General features: G+C 39.3%; 1 protein-coding gene across 3 annotated transcripts in view; it reads right to left on the reverse strand.

Moving 5' to 3' along the window:
* Positions 1-3,017: 3,017 nt before the first annotated feature.
* Positions 3,018-21,775, reverse strand: part of CHUK (component of inhibitor of nuclear factor kappa B kinase complex) — a 42,390-nt gene continuing 23,632 nt past the window's right edge. For 2 of the 3 annotated variants that reach the window (XM_088842262.1, XM_055424887.2), the window contains 8 exons: positions 21,228-21,289; positions 19,878-19,987; positions 19,048-19,097; positions 8,027-8,123; positions 7,596-7,743; positions 6,942-7,060; positions 4,908-5,007; positions 3,018-4,183 (listed from right to left, as the gene is read on the reverse strand). In XM_088842262.1, coding sequence (XP_088698388.1) covers positions 4,154-4,183; positions 4,908-5,007; positions 6,942-7,060; positions 7,596-7,743; positions 8,027-8,123; positions 19,048-19,097; positions 19,878-19,987; positions 21,228-21,289 — 716 coding nt within the window. In that variant the 3' untranslated portion in view covers positions 3,018-4,153. The remainder of the gene's footprint in view (positions 4,184-4,907; positions 5,008-6,941; positions 7,061-7,595; positions 7,744-8,026; positions 8,124-19,047; positions 19,098-19,877; positions 19,988-21,227; positions 21,290-21,775) is intronic. The other variant, XM_055424888.2, reaches the window with a different exon arrangement.

The raw sequence follows: 21,775 nt of genomic DNA on the forward strand, positions 1-21,775 counted from the left end.
CCCGCCCACCCGGGGGCAATGCGGCTGCGCGGACATGCACGCCGACGCCGCGCCGTGCGTGCGACTAGAGACGGGGAGCGAATGGGACAAAATTCTCCAAGCCACCCGCCGAGAGAGTTCGCGCGAAGATGCGTTGGGTCTTCTCTGTGTGCTGCTGGTTTCCTGCTCCGGAAGAAAAGGGAAGTGGGCTATTGGGAGTAAGCAAAGGGGCAGAGGAAAGAAGGCACCTGAGACAAGGGAGTGGTCAGTTTGTCCTTGTGCAAAGACATCAAAATCACTGCAGATGCTGATTGCAGCCATGAAATTCAAAGACGCTTACTCCTTGGAAGGAAAGTTATGACCAACCTAGATAGTATATTAAAAAGCAGAGACATTACTTTGCCAACAAAGGTCCGTCTAGTCAAGGCTATGGTTTTTCCCGTGGTCATGTATGGATGTGAGTTGGACTGTGAAGAAAGCTGATCGCCGAAGAATTGATGCTTTTGAACTGTGGTGTTGGAGAAGACTCTTGAGAGTCCCTTGGACTGCAAGGAGATCCAACCAGTCCATTCTAAAGGAGATCAGTCCTGGGTGTTCATTGGAAGGACTGATGCTAAAGCTGAAACTGCAATACTTTGGCCACCTCATGCGACGAGTTGACTCACTGGAAGACTCTGATGCTGGGAAAGGTGGGGGGCAGGAGGAGAAGGGGACTACAGAGAATGAGATGGCTGGATGGCATCACCGACTCTGTGGACATGAGTTTGAGTGAACTCCTGGAGTTGGTGATGGACAGGGGCGGCCTGGCGTGCTGTGATTCATGGGGTCGCAAAGAGTCGGACACGACTGAGCTACTGAACTGAACTGATCTGAACGTGCTGGAATGCTGATCCAGTGAGGGCTTTATGAAGGCCATCCAAGCAGTAAGAACGAAATGAACTAATAAGCACGCAAACGTGGGTGTGTGTTGGGAGGGTCCTTCAGGAAGACTAGGAACAGTGAGCATTTGAACTTCCTTGAAGCCTCTGTGATGGGAAGGAGTGGAATATTAGGCTAGGCCCTGATTTTGAAAGGCTCAAATGCGCTTTTCTGTAGGGAGGGGAAATTGAGTGGCTAGAGAATTAAAGACAAACTTTCTTTTCACTACTTTCTGCCCTTTTAAGTTATTCATTGTTATTTAGTCACTAAGTAGTGTCTGACTCTGTGACCCCATGGACTGCAGGATGCCAGACTTCCCTGTCCTTCACTATCTCCCGGAGCTTGCTCAAACTCTTATTCATTGAGTCAGTGATACTATCCAACCATCTCATCCTCCGTCTCCCCCTTCTCCTACCCTCAATCTTTCCCAGCATCAGGTCTTTTCCAATAAGCCAGCTTTTCACATCAGGTGGCCGAAGTATTGGAGCTTCACCTTCAGCATCAGTCCTTCCAATAAGTATTCAGGGTTGATTTCCTTTAGGACTAGACTGGTTTGCTCTCCTTGTTGTCCAAGGGACTCTCAAGAGTGTCCTCCAGTACCATAATTGAGAGCATCAGTTCTTTGTTGCTCATCTTTATGGTCCAACTTTCACATCGGTATAAGACTACCGAAAAAACAATAGCTTTGACTACATGGACCTTTGTCAGCAAAATGATGTCTCTGCTTTTAGTGAAAGAGTAAAGATACGAGTGAGATAGATGAATATAAGGGAAATAAGGGCAGCATATTAGAAGAGGTTGGGCATTAGTCATGTAAGCTTTGAAAGACTAGCGGTGGGACCACAAATAGACCAAATAGACTAAAGCTGGAGGGCTCTGTAACCTCTTGGGTAGGGAGGTATGAGAACGCAGTGCTTCTGGGTCAGTGAGTCTACAGAATGGCTCAGAATGGAACAGGAAACAGGGAAGCCAAGTGGTCAGTAAACTGCAGGCATAAGGTTTCAATAGTTGTAACTAGTGGAAATGTAAAGAGGTAATAGAATCAGTTCAAATCTTCATTAAAGCAAGCCCTCCCAGACAACTGTAGCTTTTCCCTTCAATAAATGCACTTACCTGGATCATCCCTTTGACTTTTACACCTAGGAATGTATAGGACCTTGTCTGTACTACATAAATGTTACTTGCAGAGCTTAGCTATTTTGACCTACAAAAAGCAAAACAAAAATAACCTGTCTGCTTCTGTTTTCTGGATGAATTATTTTAGTTTTTCATAGTATTGTTCGAATGAAATAGATATAATCCACAACTGAAATTCAACTCTGAAAACTTATCACCAAATAACAAATAATAGTGCTCAACTCATGTATCAAAAGCGTATCTCAGGTGCTCTCACTGTAATAGGCAGTTCTGACTCATACCACTTGCCTGTATCACACAGATCCGGCTCTCCTGAGGTCACATCAGCCACAAACCATAAAAATAATCCCACCCTATACCAGATCTTTTATCAGTTATAATAATGACATTTAGAAAATGCTCATTTCAAAAAGCCTTTAACAATAATTTCATTCCAAATAAACACTTATTGTACTGTCTGTGTTAATTTTTCTGATCTTCCCATTTTGCTCAATATCTTCCAATCAACAGGTACCCAATAAATATTTACTGATTAAAACCTTCTAGAACTGGAAGAAGCAAGAGAGAGACAGCCAGTTTTAACGGCTGATAGTCAGAATGTCCATATTCAGAGAAACAGTAGTAGTAGCAGTTGACTAAAAAGTTAGCAAAGACAATCCCAAGGTCTCAAACTGAGATGACTGGGAAAATGACACTATTAGCAAAAATGGGGATGGTGTAACTAAGACAGCAGTTTTTAGGACATGGTATAAGCACAGTTTTTAGAAACAGATAGTGATGACAGGCCATCTCAGGAGAAAAGACTGTATTAAAGAAGCTACCCAATACTGCCTTTACCATAAGTCTGTTTCATTCCTAAGTACATTAAAAGCTTGTTATGCTACTCTGTGCTCCAACTCTGCTTCATGGAACCTTCACATTTTCTCAAAGCATATTCAATTATTCTGCTACAATCTGATTTTAATGAATAGAGATTCAAAAAGTAATTTAAAAATTGTTTAATACACAAAGTGAAAAACTGTCTAGAATACAAAATCATTTCACATTTTTAAAACAAGTAATACCTTCTAAATTATTTAACAGATGATAGATCCACAATCCTTTATCTGAAACCCTGTCTGCAGCCATACCATCTTGAAGGCACCCAATCTTGTCTTGAAACCCTTGGGCCAGATGCTTCAGAATTATGAAATTTTCAGATTTTAGAAAGGTAATTCAGTGCATATACCATACTACATAAACCTCAGGCAGGGTCTGTGGCAGCACCCTTCCCCCAAACAATCAAATACAGTAATATTTCTGCAAGAAAAGAAAATAATATTCACACTAAATGGGATAAGCAGACTCAACATCAGTTGGATGTGCAAGCAGATGAATTTTGTCATCAATCTTATGAAAAGTCTTGTTTTCAAAGATTTTTGGATTTTGGAATTACAGATAAGGAATGCAGATCTTTAAATTTGTATGACAAGACATGAAAGATTCCTTAAAAGACCCATTTTTACAAATGAAAACACAGATAAGCTTTCAAATACATTATAAATTAACAGGCATCTTCTCTTTGATATTATTAAATGTACATCTTAAATACATATACACATAGCACACTTAACAAGATTTGGAAGAATCAATTGGTATTAAAGGCACAAATGCACAATTCCTTTCCTAGGAAAGGGATACAATCAAATGTGCAATAAAATGGGATTAAATTCTTTTATGATGCTGGGAAGAGCACTGTTAAGTGCAACACAAGCAGTCTCTTCCACAGAAACACAGGCAAACACTTTTTACTTAGAATACATATTGAGATTTTCTTCTCTGTATACACATTTTGGCCTTATGCCCAAAAGTTAAATGTTGAAAGAATCAGTTAAATAAGTAATGTTTTACCAGGTTTGAAGACAAATGGATTTAAGTCCACTGACATAAAATTCTATCTGTTCAGAGGTTAAAATTACACAGAGTCAAAATATTATGCTGTAAAATCATGTGGAGTTTCTGATCATAGTCATTTCTTCCATTGAATGGTTTTTGAAGAATAGTTTCATAGGAGAAAAACAAACGTCCAACATGTGCAGCAACAACTTCATAGGTTTCAGGAGAGTCACTAAGTGGCAAGTCATTCTGTTAACCAACTCCAATCAAGACTCTAAAACCAGGCATGAAAAAGTCACCATTAGATTTTGACTCTTAAGCGGTAGGTATATGGGTGTTCATTTCCACAAGTTTTCTTTTTATTTGGAGATTTTATAATCAAAAGTTGAAAAACCACAAGTACAAATAAGTTACAATTAAAGAGTTTAGTTTACCTTAATTTCTACCAGCAAAAAAAAATTTCAAAGAGTTTTCAGATATTTGAAGCAAATAATGAAAGAGGAAATAACAAAGAATTAATATCAAGACTATAGTAAAAGTTAATTCAGTAAATATTTTAGTGTAGTTTCTCCAAGTTTTAACAATTCATAGCAATCAAATCTTCATAAAAACACTTCTGTTAGTAACCATATTAACATTATTCATTTTGCACACAACAGTTACTATATTTGAATTACAGTACAAATTATGTCCCATCTTACTGGAGAAAACTGACTGCAGAAGCAAAAAAGTACAGACCATTTGATTTCAGTGGTCACACTGCAAAGAAAGCTCACCAATCATTTTTAACTTGACCAAAAATGCTATTAAAGATTACTGATGGCATAATCCTAGTGTATCCATGAGTAAGAGAAGATGGGAAGTTGAGGTTAAGCATTCCTCAAATGCTCTTTCCTCTGAGTTCTATTCCCCAAACACCAGATAAGTCCAGCATGGAAAGTTAAACCCTTTGCACCCAACACACTTAAAACACACATCCATATTTATATAAAACCTACCATCATACTGTTGCCCTGTTTTTCATTTGCTTCATGAATAATAGTGCTTAAATGGCCAAGACAATTCAAATTTTCTTCTATCATTTGTGCTAAAGTCTCCCTGTGGGATGAAAGCAAAAGGGCACATGAATTTCCTCTACTTTCTAATCTTCAGGGTCAGGATGATACTGCTCTTCCTACACCACCACAACCCAGCAACCCAACGCAGCTGATTCCTGTTGTCTTCAGTTTGCTCATCCCTCCCACCCAGAGGCAGAGTCCTGTTTGTTACTCCAGGCTGCTGCCTCTGCTCAGCTCTAATGATAAGGAGTCCACTATAACGCCAATCTGATTTTCCTCTGAAATATAAGTGGCACTTACATACAACTTTTTCCCCCTGAAAATGCTCACTCGGGAAAAAGAGATCCTGTGGCACAGCCAGATGGAAGATCTCTTTTTGTTTCTGGAACATTTCCTTTTCCTTACAAGTAATAAAAACATCAGCATGCTTACTTCTGAGACACAAATGTAGGGTAAGAAATAGAAAAGATAAACTTTCTGCAAAGATTAGGAAAGGTGAAAAAAACTGTGGAGAATATAGATGACAGCAATGAAAAAGAAAAGCAAGCTGATTCCTGAGGACAGCAGAAGAAAACTGTGACAGGGAAGCTGCCAAGAACCAAGAAGTATCCTTGGAAATTTGAAGACAATCCTGAATCTGATTTCTATCTTCTATACTTTTCTCTTCCATATCGTCTCCATCCTTACCGTTTACTAACCCTCAGTCCCTACCCTAGTAGAACATCCAGGCCATGGAAGATGGTCACTGTTAGCTTAGAACTAAATTCTCATTCAGCTTATTCAACAGATAGAAAAAGTGAGGTCAACAGTCCCCAATCCTTGGTGATTAAGTACCACAGGTGTATTATTACTGAAACCAATCTTCCCTTTGGAAAATATATTTTAAAATTCCTGGTGAATATATTTTTGCAAACAATCATAACCTCACACTGAAAATCACTTGTAAAGTGGTAACATTTGCAACCATTTGCATTCTCTAATAAACCCAAATGCCTCTAATGAAAGCAAAAAGATAATGAAATATTTCCTAAAGTCCATAAAACTAATTATAGTCTATGCTATAGCTGTGTATGTATTACATTGGGCCAATTGGATAATGACCCTAAAATATACCCTAGAACTTGCTTTCTTTAAGAAGATAAAATACCTGGTATCAGCTTGCCTTCCTGCCATGTGCTTTTCTCTCATAAAAGCAGAGTACAGAATGTGCAGCTGCTGACCTCCTGAGCAGTGATGTTACACGGCTGCACCTCTGCAAAACTAATTATGGGCAGAGCTTCCAGGAAATGCTGGTACTGTAGAGGTCTCCATGAGGTGTAAGAAAAGCGACAATACACAAGCTAGCAAAGAGCCACTGGCTCTGGATACGGCACATCTCACGCTGAGAAAAATAACAGAAATGGATAGTCATTCAGCTTTTAGCAGAAGAGTAGGAATTAAAAGAAAATATAGGACTTCAAACTTGAGTTGTTTCCAAAAACGATTTAAGGCACTGAAAAAAGTCTGATTTTAAGAATACTAAGTTATAAAATGAGTGGATTAAACTCAATTCCATTAGAGGGGTGATCAAAGGCCCTAAAATGACAACTGCAAAAAGATAGCATAAATTCTTAGAGATAAATGATAAATTTAGGAATAAAGTATGGCTAAAAGGTTTAATAAGTTAATAATAGATAAAGAACTTAGAACTTGGATTGAGCTAATAAGAAGTAACATTTGCCGAAGATTCACTTCCCAAAAATTTTGTATATACTGTCTAGCTGAATTTTCATAGCACTTCCCATTTTACTAGTGAGGAAATGTGAACATTAAAACAGTCAAGTTAATTGTGTGGGGTTATTACAAAGGGACAATCAGGATTCAATCCTGGTCTATAAGGCAGTGAAGACTACGTCTTAACCACTTCACTCTACTGTCTCATTCCCACCACTGCTCTTGAACACACAACTATCTATTGTAACAAAGTGAACCCACCCATCTTGAGGAGTTACCACGCATGACAGAGGATGTTCACGTTCTGCTGAAGTTGGGGGCAGCTGAGGGGTTACACCTTCTAGACTGGATCCTACAAGGGACCGAGCAGAACTCTGTGTCTGAAGGAAAAAAATAAAATTACAGGCAAGCACCTTCATGCATTCATATTCCTAAGACAAATTTCTATCACTACTTTTATGCACAACCAGAGTATTTCTGTACAAAACTATCTCCACTGTTACACACCCTACTAATTATCCTGTCCTGGACCTCTTTCTTCATTGACTAAAATCAGATGTATACATCCTTCCATTCTACTTTAGTTGGAGAAAAAAAACTCCAGTTGAACAAAGGGCTGGTGTTTCAAATTAGCCAGGCACATCTATCCCCAAGTTGGGCTGGGTGACCACAGTGGTCTAGGGTTGGGAGGAGTATAAAAACAGGAGACTAGAAAGGAGAGAGAGAATGAAGGATGATCAAGAAGTCCTACATCTGAATCATTAGTGAGATACCACGCAAAGAACATGAGCATCAACCCAACATAAAATACATATGTCTTCAAGAGGACAGAAATAATGCTGATAAAAAACCCTTTTGTAGGGAATAACAGCAAATTAGTGTCATATTAAATAATTCATATTAAAAATTACTTACACAGGCAATTTTAAGGAGATGCCATATTTCTTTCTGCCTCTTTCCCTGCATAAACATGACAGTATTGTCAGCTTCTTTGATGTTACTGAGGGCCATTTCCACCTTGGGCAGTAGATCAATAATCTTCTGCTTACAGCCCAACAACTTGCTGGAGAGGTAAAATCTGTGTCAGACACTTACATACCCCCCAAGACTATACCCCATACTCCCAAACCCAGCTGGGGGAATCACAATCAGCACAGATTTCGGGACTGATCTGCAAACCAGTGCACACAGGACACTAAATGCATGCAGCTGTGGTTAAGCTCTGCAGCGTACTGGCAGTACTCTTCCTGGGTCTAGTATACTTACCAGAAAGGGGTATTATGTTTTAAAAGGAACCTGGCAAAAGTTCCCTGGCTTTTCAGTAGGAAATAAAATAATATTTCTACCTCAGATGACCAAACAGCTCCTTGAGAACCCGGTCCTGACTCTGCACAGTATGCACAATGATTTTCACCATCTCCGTGCTGTCGCTGTAGGAGTGATCTATAAAAGAACTCAGTCAGTAGGTACAACCTCTCTTTTGCGTGAAACAAACCAGCCCTAAACAAAAAATTCCTAAAAATCTGAAACTAGTTTTAAATAATTAACATCTCCATTTAATTTCAAAACTAAATTAGTATAAAAGGTTTTAAGATTATAGATCTATAAATAATCATATAACTAAAAACAAAGTCTGTCTTTGTGTGTATATTGGAAGGACTGATGCTAAAACTGAAACTCCAATACTTTGGCCACCTCATGCAATGAGTTGACTCACGGGAAAAGACTGATGCTGGGAGTGATTGAGGGCAGGAGGAGACGGGGACGACAGAGAATGAGATGGCTGGATGGCCTCACCAGCTCGAAGGACATGAGTCTGAGTGAACTCTGGGAGTTGGTGACAGAGAGGGAGGCCTGGCGTGCTGTGATTCATGGGGTCGCAAAGAGTCGGACATGACTGAGCGACTGAACTGAACTGAATGTATACATGAAAGTGAAAGTGTTAGTTGCTCAGTTGTGTCTGACTCTGCAACCCCATGGACCGTAGTCCGCCAAGGCTCCTCTGTCCATGGATTCTCCAGGCAAGAACACTGAAGTGGGTAGCCATTCCCTTCTTCAGGGGATGTTCCCAATCCAGGGATCAAACCCGGATGTCCTGCATTACAGGCAGATTCTTTACCATCTGAGTCATCAGGGAAGCCCCAGGTGGCAAGAATACACAGAACGGCTATACAGAAAAGGTCTTCACGACCCAGAAAACCATGATATGTGGTCACTCACCTAGAACATCCTGGAGTGTGAAGTCAAGTGGCCTTAGGAAGCATTACCAACAAGGCTAGTGGAGGTGATGGAATTCCAGCTAAGCTATTTGAAATCCTAAAAGATGCTGCTGCTAAAGTGCTGCATCAATATGCCAGCAAATTTGGAAAGCTCAGCAGTGGCTGCAGAACTGGAATAGGTGAGTTTTCATTCTAATCCCAAAGAAAGACAATGCCTCAAACTAATGTATAATTGTGCTCATTTCACATGTTAGAAAGGTAATACTCAAAATCCTTCAAGCTGGGCTTCAACAATACATGAACCGAGAACTTCCAGATGTAAAAGTTGAATTTAGAAACGGCGGCAGAGATCAAATGGAAACATCCAATGATTCACAGAAAAAGAAAGGGAATTCCAAAAAAAATCTGCTTCGTTGACTATGCTAAAGCCTTTGACTGTGTGGATCACAACTGTGGAATATTCTCCAAGAAATGGAAATATCAGACCATTACCTGTCTCCAGGCCAAGAAGCAATAGTTAGAACCGGACATGGAACAATGGACTGGTTCCAAATTGGGAAAGGAGTCACGGCTGTATATTGTCACCCTGCTTATTTAAATTATATGGAGAGTACATCATGTGAAATGCCAGGATGGATGACTCACAAGCTGGAACCAAGATTGCCAGGAGAAATATCAACAATCTCAGATATGCAGATGATGCCACTCTAATGACAAAGCAAAGAGGAATTAAAGAGCACGAGGGTGAAAGAGGAAAGTGAAAAAGCTGACTTAAAACTCAACATTCAGAAAACTAAGATCACGGCATCCAGTACCATCACTTCATGGCAAATAGATGGGGAAACAATGGAAACTGACAAATTTTATTTTTATAGGCTCCAAAATCACTGTGGATGGTGACTGCACCCACGAAATTAAAAGATGCTTGCTCCTTGGAAGAAAAGCTAGACAGAAAAGACAAACCTAGACAGAGTATTAAAAATCAGAGACATCACTTTTGCCAACAAAGGTCCATTATAGTCAAAGCTATGGTCTTTCCAGGAGTCATGTATGGATGTTAGAGTTAGACCATAAAGGCTGAGCGCTGAAGAATTGATGCTTTCGAATTGTGGTGCTGGAGACGACTCTTGAGAATCCTCTGGACAGCAAGGAGATGAAACCAGGCAATCCTAAAGGAAATCAACCCTGAATATTCATTGGAAGGACTAATGTTGAAGCTCCAATACTTTGGTCATCTGACACGGAGAACTGACTCATTGGAAAAGACCCTGATGCTGGGAAAGATTGAAGGCAGCAGGAAAAGGGGGCGACAGAGCATGAGATGGTTGGATGGCATCACTGACTCAATGGATAGGAGTTTGAGCAAACTCCAGGAGATAGTGAAAGATAGGGAAGCCTGATGTGAGGCACTCCATGGGGTCACAAAGAGTGGGACAGGACTTAGAGACTGAACAACAACAATGTATACATAGATTTATCACTGCATAACAAAGACACTGTATCTTCTCTGTTTTGAGAAGAATTATCTTGGCTAATTCAAGCCCCAGACATAACTGCAGCTTTCTGGACAAGAGATCAATTTTTCTTGGATGACTAACATAGTTTATTTAGAAGCAGTATGACAATTCATCAAACTTTCACTGACTCAAAGGAGTTCCAGCTAGGTTGCTTGAAATTTCATGTTTATCCATCTGTTTCTACCCATGAAAACACTGAAAAAAGCTTATCAACTTAAGCTGATGCATAAAAGGACCTGCAGACATCTTGAAAGTTCAGTTTGAGGGCAGTATGACATCTCAAAGTAAACTGGCAGCTGACAAAGATCCACCAAATGGGATGGTGGTGGGATGGTGGTCACAGTGAGTTCTACCATTATAGGAGATGCCACCTCATTTAAAAAGCAAACCCATAAACTAGCATTAACTGTTATGTTTCAGAAAATGGCTATTTAAGCTTTAAAAAATTGGAAGTTTGGTCATGGACCATGCTGGCATTTCCCCAGACAATAATTAATCTTGAATGCAAAAATAATAATATTATTATATGCTATTATCTACTTACAGTTTTCTCATTTAATACTCACAGGAGTCCCAAGAAATGGTTACTGATGCTACCCACATTTTACTATGAAAGGAATATCAAGAGATTTTTAAAAAGTTGTGTCCTGTGTTAGCACTGTGAAGACCTCCCCGAGTATTCAGCTTTACTCCCCACACATCTTTTTCTCTGTCTCTCCCTCAAAAACAACCAGAGACTCCCAAAAGGCTTCTCTCCAAACAGCACTTATTAATAAATCCCACAGATCAAGCCCAACAGCTTTGCCATATAACTATAAGGCATATAGCTCTTTTAGATGGTCAACGACCTCAGAACTTTAACCTACTCCAACATAAAGCATGGGGAAAGTTGATTTTCACCATCTGCAGCTGAACAAGAATATCAAGTCAACTCTAAACTGGAAAAGGCACCAAAGACCATACACCACAAGTGTGATTATATTAGCCCCAACAATAGACAAAACTTCTTGTCACAACTTGTTTGTCAGTTGAGGTGACTATCAGTTCTTTGGATAGCAAATTTATTTCTAGGCCCTGTGAAATGCTGATACCTGTGACTACTGCAAAGATTTTGTAAGAATAACCCAAACAAATTTTATCAATGACTGTGGAAAGTTAATTTGACTGAGTCAATGGATGGATATCTTCATCTACAATATCTGGTTCATTGGTCAGGAGATGGAGAGTAATAATAAATACTGATTAAAGGAAAAAAGTTAGCCTTGCTCTATTTGAAATCTTGAATTTCAGTATTTTACTCTAACTTCTATCATTTTTTTGGTCATTATTTTCAACTTTTCTGTCCCCTTATTGTCAGCAACATCCTAACCCTAGACCAGTCTACCCACCTGCTCTATCAGTTTTCTGTATCCAAGCTGCTAAACATTACCATCAAAACAATTATACTTTCATTCTCTCTGCTGTCCTAACTAATTCACAGGTTTTCACTTATGCTCTGAATTCTTAATAAATGTCCTGGACCAGCAACATCTCCCACTACACACAGCAGCTTTCAAAAGCATACTCATTTCACATACTCCTTGAATCTATGATGTCACATCTCTCCTATTACAGTTAACCCAACATCTTACTTTGGGATAGGAGGCTGCAAAGCAGTAAGATTCTCACCTTTCACTCCCTATACACACAGAAGTGTCTGTATCCACACACATCTCCCTCTCTAAGATCAGGAGCAACAAGCGCAACCCTTCCCACTATTCTCTGAAGTCAGCCCCTCAAAGTTGTTCAGAGACTTCCCTCTCCACAGGCTTTTGGCCCCGAGCGCATAAACAAGCTTAAGTCTTTCTTCTGAAAATTGACTTCCTTTCATTCTTCAACCTCTCTGAGCTGCTCATCTCTCTTCGTTCCTTAACAGCCAAGCTTTAGGAAAGAATAGCCTAGATAATCAGGTTTCAAACTTACTGGTCTCAGGACACCTAAACTCAAAAATCCTTAAGAACCCCAGAGTTTTTTAGGAATTAAACTGAGAAATATAAAAATATTTATTTATTCATTAAAAATAACATAAACTCATTATTAAAACATTTTAATCCAAAATATCTGTATTTTCCTCAAAAAATTTAGTGAGAGTACTGGCACTATTTTACATTTTTGCAAATCTTTTTAATAACACCACCAATCTTATCAGAAAAGTACTTAAGTATTGAGAAGCTGACAAATTTTGGATAATGGATAGTTTTCTAACATTCTAATTTTTTGCTTGAAACATGGAATTTTATCATTGACAACTAATATGGTTTTTTTTTAATCCTTCAAGTGACAGTCATGCTCCATTAATTTTTAGAAAATATCTGCCACATACCCAAATTTGAAGAGCTACAGTTTATCTGATGATCATTGTTCCAAGTAAAATGGTGTTCTGTTAAAGAGGCTGGTCCACAAGCAGTGTCAACAGTTGCTGATGTGGTTCTCCTTAGGACAACCGTCATACCTCAGCAGGGCTTCCCTCATAGCTCAGTTGGTAAAGAATCCACTTGCAATGCAGGAGACCCTGATTCGATTCCTGGGTCGGGAAGATCCCCTAAAGAAGGGATAGGCTACCCATTCCAGTATTCTTGGGCTTCCCTTGTGGCTCACCTGGTAAAGAATCCGCCTGCAGTGCGCAAGACCTGTGTTTGATCCCTGGGTTGTGAAGATTCCCTGGGGAAGGGAAAGGCTACCCACTCCAGTATTCTGGCCTGGAGAATTCCATGGACTGTATAGTCTATGGGGTCACAGTCAGATACGACTGAGTGACTTTCACTTTCATACCTCAGCATGTAACAGAAGCACTTTATGAGTACTTTCCATTTTGTCACAGAGAATATTAAAAAGACATATATCCAAGGGTTGATATTTCTTTACAATTTTTACTGCTTTATCAAAGACACTCTTAAATGAAACTGGCATTTTTTTTTTAAACTATGAACCCACATTGGTGAAAATCAGTGACTACTAGCATACTTTGGTGCTAGTGCCTTCATTCATGCTAAGCAAGGTGCAAGCTGTTTACCCACCAATGTTTTTGCAGCATCAGTAAAAATGTCAACATAGTAAAAGAGGCAAATAACATTCTAGTATTGTGAAAACAGTTTTGACTTCACTGACTCCTCTTAAAAGGATCCCTTGCAGATCCTCAGGGGTTCATGAGCTACACTTTTGAGCACTGCTGATCTAGACTGGCTTCTCCAGTTCCTTCTATCCCACTCCCTCCTTAGCCCACTACAATCTAGTTCTGTTCAAAAGGCCATTATTTTACCAAGATCACCAATGATGTCCAAACTACCAAGTCTGATGGATATTTTCATTATCATTTTTATTACCCACATCTCTAGCATTTCACCCACATCTCTAGCATTCCACGCTGATCACTTTCTTCTTGAAACTCTCTGTCCTATTCCCATCCTATCATTCCTGCCACACATTCAAGTCATTCCTCAATCTTTTTGTACATTCTTCTGCTTCTAGCCATTTCTTGAATGTTGGTATTCCCTAGGTCCATCCTTGGTTTACTTATTCAACATATTTATACAAGATGTTCACTTGATTCCTATGGCTAATTACTCTCAAACCAGCTAAATATCTAGTCTGGACTTCTCCATTAAATCCACATGTTCAATACATTCATACATATGCACATACAATACACATGTATATATGTATATGTGTGTTTATAGATACATACACACATATATACTATTGTCCATCTTATTTAAATGTTCCACTGACACCTTAACATCAACATGTAAAAAAATGAACCCATGTTCTTTCCCCATTAAGCCTGTCATCTTTCCTGTACTTCCTATCATGGTGAGTGGTCCTCACCCACTGGAACTGGGTGCTGACAGCACCCAACTGCTCTAGCCAGAAACTTGGCAGGCACCCATGACTCTCTATCCCATCTCTTTCCACCCATATCCAATCCATTACCCAATATTATCAGTTCTACTTCCTAAATATCTCTCTTGCCTTTATCTTCCTTCTCTTCACTGCCACTCCCCACTGCCACAGTTCAGGCTCTCTGCTTTAGTTCATGTCCTACCTTATCCTATGCCACAATTACTCAACAACCTCATAACTGATAAATGTCTCTAACCCAGCCACACTGTAGTCCATTATCCACAATGCTACCAACACAGTATTTCTAAAATGCTAATCTGATCATGCCATTCTCCTGATTATATCTTTTTAGGGTTTCTCTTTGCCATCATGATGAAATCCAAAACTGTTACTATGACATGCCAGATCCTTTGTGATCCAGTCATATTTCTCCTTCTGAAACTTTATAATCCAGTCATAATACATTTCCTCAAACATGTTAACTGTGACATGTACGTGTCTTTATCATACTTGCATATATAAGAGTATATACACTCTTTCATATATACCTTCTTCCACCAAGCTACTGCTACTTAACCTTTAAGGCTCATCTCAGATGTCATCTCCTATAGGAAACCTCCCCTAACCAACCATGACTCCCAATCAGGGTTAGATGCCTATTGTATACATATCTCATACATGTTTGTTTGAGATACACTACATGTAATACACTACATGTATTGTAGTGGAATTTGTTCAGTTAATTAATTAACTGAATAAATAAAAACCACTACAATAAAAACCAATGTAGAGGAGATTTTGTTATTTGTTAGATACTATTTAAGATTTGCATGTGTTTGTAATTTTAAGGTGTAAAAGTTACAGTTTTATTTATTTGTTTACAATTTCAGTATATAACAAATCAGGGCACAGACTTCCCCTTTTAGTTCTTCCCTAATCCTTCAAAACAGATCAGTTTTTAACTGTAGGATAATATCTTGCACATGCATAATACTCTATAGTTTTCAGGCATTTTCACAAACATCCTGTCAAATATAATGCCATATATTATAGTCACTGAGTTAGGAAAGTTAGATTCCTATCCCATTTTACAGAAGAAGAAATGAGATACCAGGAAAAAATGTTATTTGCTCAATAAAGTGCCCAATTTAGAATTAAAGCCTTCTAATTCTCAATCCAGGTGCTTCCCTGGTGGCTGAGTTGCAAAGAATTCTCCAGTAATGCAGGAGACTTAGGAGACATGAGTTCAATCCCTGGGTTGGAAGATCCCCTGGAGAAGGAAATGGCAATCCAGTCCAGTATTCATTCTGGAAAAATCCCATGAACAAAGAAGCATGGTGGGCTACAGTCTGTGGGGTCAAAAAGAGTTGGACATGACTGAACATGCATGCAATTCTCAATCCAGTGCACTTTCCATCAGAACATGCTCTGTATTCAGCAGATGTTCAACAGAAATGAACAGTTTTGTCAATGAAATAAGCAACCAGTGACCAGGTACGGAGGAAGGCATCATTTTCAGAGTACACTGTTTTGGCCTAGCATATGGGCATCCCTCTGACCATTCCACACCTGAACCCACAGCCTCAAATTCTTTCCAATCTCTTTAATTTTAAGCAGCATTTCTTCTTTTTTTTGTTTGTTTTACATCTTTCCACACATTTTCTTGCTTCCTCTTTCCCTAACTCTGAGTTCCTTTTTTCTCTTTCATTCCTTCCTTTCACTTCCCTTAAAAATTTTCTCTATTTCAAAATAAACAAGTGGGACCTAATTAAACTTAAAGCTTTTGCACAGCAAAAACATAAACTATAAACATAAACAAGGTGAAACTATAAACAAGGTGAAAAGACAACCCTCAGAATGGAAAAAACTAATAGCAAATGAAACAACTGACAAACGACTAATTTCAAAAATATATAAGCAGCTCATACAAGTCAATACTAGAAAAACAAACAACCTAATCAAAAAATGGTCAAAAGACCTATAGAGACATTTTTCCAAAGAAGACATACAGACGGCTAATAAACACATGAAAAGATGCTCAACATCGCTTATTATTAGAGAAATGCAAATCAAAACTTCAATGAGATATCACCTCACTCTGGTCAGAATGGCCATCATCAAAAAACTGACAAACAATAAATGCTGGAGAAGGTGTGGAGAAAAGGGAACCCCCTTGCACTGCTGGTGGGAATGCAAATTGATACAACCACTATGGAGAACAGTATGGAGATTCCTTATAAAACTAGGAATAAAACCACCATATGACCCAGCAATTCCACTAGGCATGTACCCTGAGGAAATCAAAATTGAAAAAGGCACATGTAACCCGTGTTCATTGCAGCTCTATTTATAATAGCTAGGACATGGAAGTATCCCAACGTCCATCGACAGATGAATGGATAAAGAAGCTGTGGCATATATATACACAATGGAATATTACTCAGCCATAAAAGGAACACATTTGAGTCAGTCCCAATGAGGTAGATGAACCTAGAGACCATTATACAGAGTGAATTAAGTCAGAAAGAGAAAACAATTTTCATACACTAACACATATATCTGCTGCTGCTGCTAAGTCACTTCAGTCGTGTCCAACTCTGTGTGACCCCATAGACGGCAGCTCACCAGGCTCGCCCGTCCCTGGGATTCTCCAGGCAAGAACATTGGAGTGGGTTGCCATTTCCTTCTCCAAAGCATGAAAGTGAAAAGTGAAAGTGAAGTCACTCAGTGGTGATCGACCCTCAGCAACCCCATGGACCGCAGCTTTCCAGGCTCCGTCCATGGGATTTTTCAGGCAAGAGTACTGGAGTGGGGTGCCATTGCCTTCTCTGACACATATATCTACTTCTGCTTTATTTACTATGCTAAAGCCTTTGACTGTGAGGATCACAACAAACCGTGAAAGTTCTTTAAAAGATGGGAATATTAGACCACCTGACCTGCCTCTTGAGAAATCTGTATGCAGGTCAAGAAGCAACAGTTATAACTGGATACAGAACAGACTGGTTCCAAATCGGGAAAGGAGTACATCAAGGCTGTATATTGTCACCCTACTTATTTAACTTATGTGCAGAGTACATCATGAGAAATGCTGGGCTGGATGAAGCACAAGCTAGAATCAAGACTGCCAGGAGAAATATCAATCACCTCAGATATGCAGATGACACCACTGTTATGACAGAAAGCAAAGAACTGAAGAGCCTCTTGATGAAAGTGAAAGAGAAGAGTGAAAAAGTTGGCTTAAAACTCAACATTCAGGAAATTAAGATCATAGCATCTGGTCCCATCACTTCATGGGAAATAGATGGGGAAATAATGGAAACAGTGACAGATTTTATTTTGGGGGGCTCCAAAATCACTGCAGATGGTGACTGCAGCCATGATATTAAAAGATGCTTGCTCCCTGGAAGAAAAGTTATGACCAACCTAGACAGCTTATTAAAAAGCAGAGACATTATTTTGCCAGCAAAGGTCTACCTAGTCAAAGCTATGGTTTTACCAGTAGTCATGTACGGATTTGAGAGCTGGACTATAAAGAAGGCTGAGCACCAAAGAATTGATGCTTTTGAACTGTGGTGTTGAAGAAGACTCTTGAGAGTCCCTTGGACAGCAAGGAGATCCAACCAGTCCAGCCTAAAGGAAATCAGTCCTGAATATTCACTGGAAGGACTGATGCTGAAGCTGAAACTCTAATACTTTGGCCACCTGATGTGAAGAACTGACTCATATGAAAAGACCCTGATGCTGGGAAAGATTGAAGGCGGGAAGAGAAGGGGATGGCAGAGGATGAGATGGCTGGATGGCATCACCGACTCAATAGACCTGAGTTTGAGTAAACTCTGAGAGTTGGTGATGGACAGGGAGGCCTGGCACGCTGCAGGCCATGGTGTCGCAAAGAGTCGGACACGACAGAGCGACTGAACTGAACACATATATACGGAATCTAGAAAGATGCTACTGAAAAACCTATTTGCAAAGCAGCAATGGAGACACAGACATTATGAACAGACTTATGGACATGGCTGGAGGTGGTGGGGGCAATGTAGAGAAGGAGTGGGTGGGAGGTATGGAGAGATTAACATGGAAACATACATTACCATATGTAAAATAGATAACCAATGGGAATTTGCTGTATGACTCAGGAACTCAAACCAGAGCTCAGTAACAAACTAGAGAGGTTGAATGGGGAAGGAGGTGGGAGGGATGTTCAAGTGGGAGGGGACATGAGTAAGCCTATGGCTGTTTCACGTTAATGTTTGGTAGAAACCAATGCAATACTATAAAGCAATTATCCTTCAATTAAAAATATATTAAAATTTTTTCTTCTATTTCAAATTTTATTACTTTGCCTTCCTAATTTCTTAAATTCTCACAGACTTAAATGCTGTTGTACCATAAACATCTCAATGTGAAGTTGAAGTGTTAGCTGCTCAATCATGTCTGACTCTTTGCCACCCCAAGGACTATAGCCTGCCAGGCTCCTCTGTCCATGGAATTCTCCAGGCAAGAATACAGGAGTAGTTTGCCATTCCCTTCTCCAGCGGAACTTCGTGACCCAGGGACTGAACCCAGGTCTGCTGCACTGCAAGCAGATTCTTTACCAACTGAGCCACTAGGGAAGCCCCTAAATATCTCAATGGCAATACCAAAACCGGAATTTATTCTGCAGCTTGCTTAAAATCCTGTTTCACAGATTTGTTAAGCTAGTGATGGTTTCCTAAAATGCCTTTGTGTACCGTAAAAGTGTCTTACCTGAAGGTCTGTGCTTTAACTGCTTATATAGATCAATTGCACGCTGTTCCCTATGAAAGAGAAAACATGTTTCTAAACGTGAAGGTAGTTTAATGAATTTAATAATTTCCCACTTGAAATGAACAATATTATTTGAATAGAGTAATGACCCCATTTTCAAGTAATTATATATTGCCAATGAATATTTTACAGGGTGTTTAACTGGGTAATAAGCAAGATCTTAAGATGCAAAGTTTAATATACTGCTCTGATCTACCATCACTTTAATATACTAAGTATCTGCTCTGATCTACCATCACTTAACTAAATAAGTTAACCTTATTTAGGGAATTTAATAAATGATATCTTCCTAAAACCAGAAGTGTGGTAAGTAGGGAAATAGTTTGCAACTTAAAATACTTGAAAAATTATTAACACTCACATGAAAAGATGCTTTGATTTAAAAAGCAGAGGTCATGGAAAAGAATTTGAAAAATAGGTGTGTGTGTGTGTGTGTGTGTGTATATATATATATATATATATATATATATACATGGCTGAGTCCCTTTGCTAAATACTTGAAACTATCACAACATTGTTAATCAACTATAACTCCAATATAAAATAAAGTTTTTTAAAAATAAATAGATAGCAAATGTCAACCCAAAGAGTTATTGCCAAAATTTCCTGTGATTAGGAAAGAACTTCCTTTTTAAATATGATACCAGTGTATTTGTGGAAAGAAAAACTATAGAAAAGAACCACATATAACCTTCCAGAAATACAATGAAAGAATAACCTGCTACCCAAAATTACAGACACCAACGCTAACAACATGACTTCACCCTTACAGAGATTCCATCAAGTCTCCCTGACGTCGTCCGTAGGGGCTCTTCTGTAGCTCCATGATTTCAGTGTGCAGGGACATGATCTGATCCTCCAGGTATCCAATGACACCCACCTAAAATATGATGAAACACAAAAGAAATGACAGGCTCACCACCATATAACACGAGGAACTCAGAGAATGACTTCTTACAGTAACAGAACAAAAAAACACTGATTTTGTGCAAGTCTTTTTGTCTCTCAGATTATGACATGTAACTTTCACATGAGAACCAACTTATTTCAGGCTTCTCTCCTGACAACAGTAGACTACTAGCATTTTCTTTCTCCTCCTGAGAAGGAAAAAGACAGAAGTGTCACTAATAAGTAAAAGTGACCATCAATACCACTGCATCTTGGTTCTACGATTTTCCGTGTCTCTTGTTCCCAACTTGAATAAGGATGCAAAAAGATAAAGACACTGGATTTCCCAACCCAGGTACCAACTGCCACACTCATTCCTCAGGAAGTGCTGGCATCAAGGAAAGCAACAATTTAATGGGACCACAGACAGATGTACCAGGTAAAGAAGGAATCTGACACCTAGAGTGTGACCACAAAAAATTTATTGTCCAAACCAGCATAATTTTGAGAGTATTACTGATAATAAGGGCTTCCCTGATAGCTCAGTTGGTAAAGAATCCACCTGCAATGCAGGAGACCCTGATTCGATTCCTGGGTCAGGAAAATCCCCTGGAGAAGGGATAGGTTACCCACTCCAGTATTCTTGGCCTTCCCTTGTGGCTCAGCTGGTAAAGAATCCTCCTGCAGTGTGGGAGACCCGGGTTTGATCCCTGGGTTGGGAAGATCCCCTGGAGAAGGGAAAGGCTACCCACTCCAGTATTCTGGCCTGGAGAACTCCATGGACTGTATAGTCCAGGGGTCAGAAACAGTCAGACACAATTGAGCGTTTTTCACTTAACTAACTTAACTAATTGATAATTAAGGCAAGAGAGGTAAACTGAAACTGTCCCGAGTAAAACAGGATGTCCAGCGGTCCTATCAAAACCAGTCTTAAAAATAACAGTGATAACTACCATTTATTAGTCACTCCCACTTAAATCTGCATAACCCCACTAAAAAAGGTACAGTCCCCATAATATAACATGGAAACTGAGACACAGTGAGGCTTCATTTTAGTCTCATTTACCCAAAGCTCTTGTTTTTATCCACTGTGGTACTTCCCTCTATATACACATACTATCTGTCTGATATTCAGGAATGATATGAGAAATACTCTACAAACCAAAACCAAAGAATTTCTAAGGGAGATGTCAGGAGTTAATAAGCACACAGAATGAGCTCAGAGATTTTACCTCAGCATAGTGGATAGCCTTTTCTTCCATTTCTTTCCATGCTTTTAACATTTTTTCTGAGGCTAAAAAAAAAAAAAGTCTTAATTGGTTATCTCAGAAATAGCCACAGGTTTAATTATTGACCTACCCATCTCCTTGCCATATCAACATCAAAAGCAGAGTTATGAGTTGAACTGTTCCCCCAAAAGATGGTGAAGCCCTAACTCTGTACTTCAGAATCTGACCTTATTTGCATCAGGTGCAATTAGCTAAATTAAGGTTGAGTCTTAATCCAGTATGACAAGTGTCCTTTTAAGAAAAGAAGAAACACAACACCAGACGTATGAATGGGAACGCTCCATTTCACAACAGAGGCAGAGACTAAAGTGCTATAGCTGCAAGCCAAGGAATGCCAAGGATTGCTGGCAAAGTACCAGAAGAATCTAAGGAAGGATTCTTCTCCACAGGTTTCAGAGAGAGCATGGCCCTGACAACACATCGATTTTGGACTTTAAGCCTCTGAAACTGTGAGATAAAAAATTTCTATTGTTTTAAGCCACCCAGTTCAT

The sequence above is a fragment of the Moschus berezovskii genome, chromosome 12 (assembly GCF_049115385.1).
Source record: "Moschus berezovskii isolate FMDL1 chromosome 12, NW_MosBer_1.0, whole genome shotgun sequence".
Classification (NCBI taxonomy): domain Eukaryota; kingdom Metazoa; phylum Chordata; class Mammalia; order Artiodactyla; family Moschidae; genus Moschus; species Moschus berezovskii.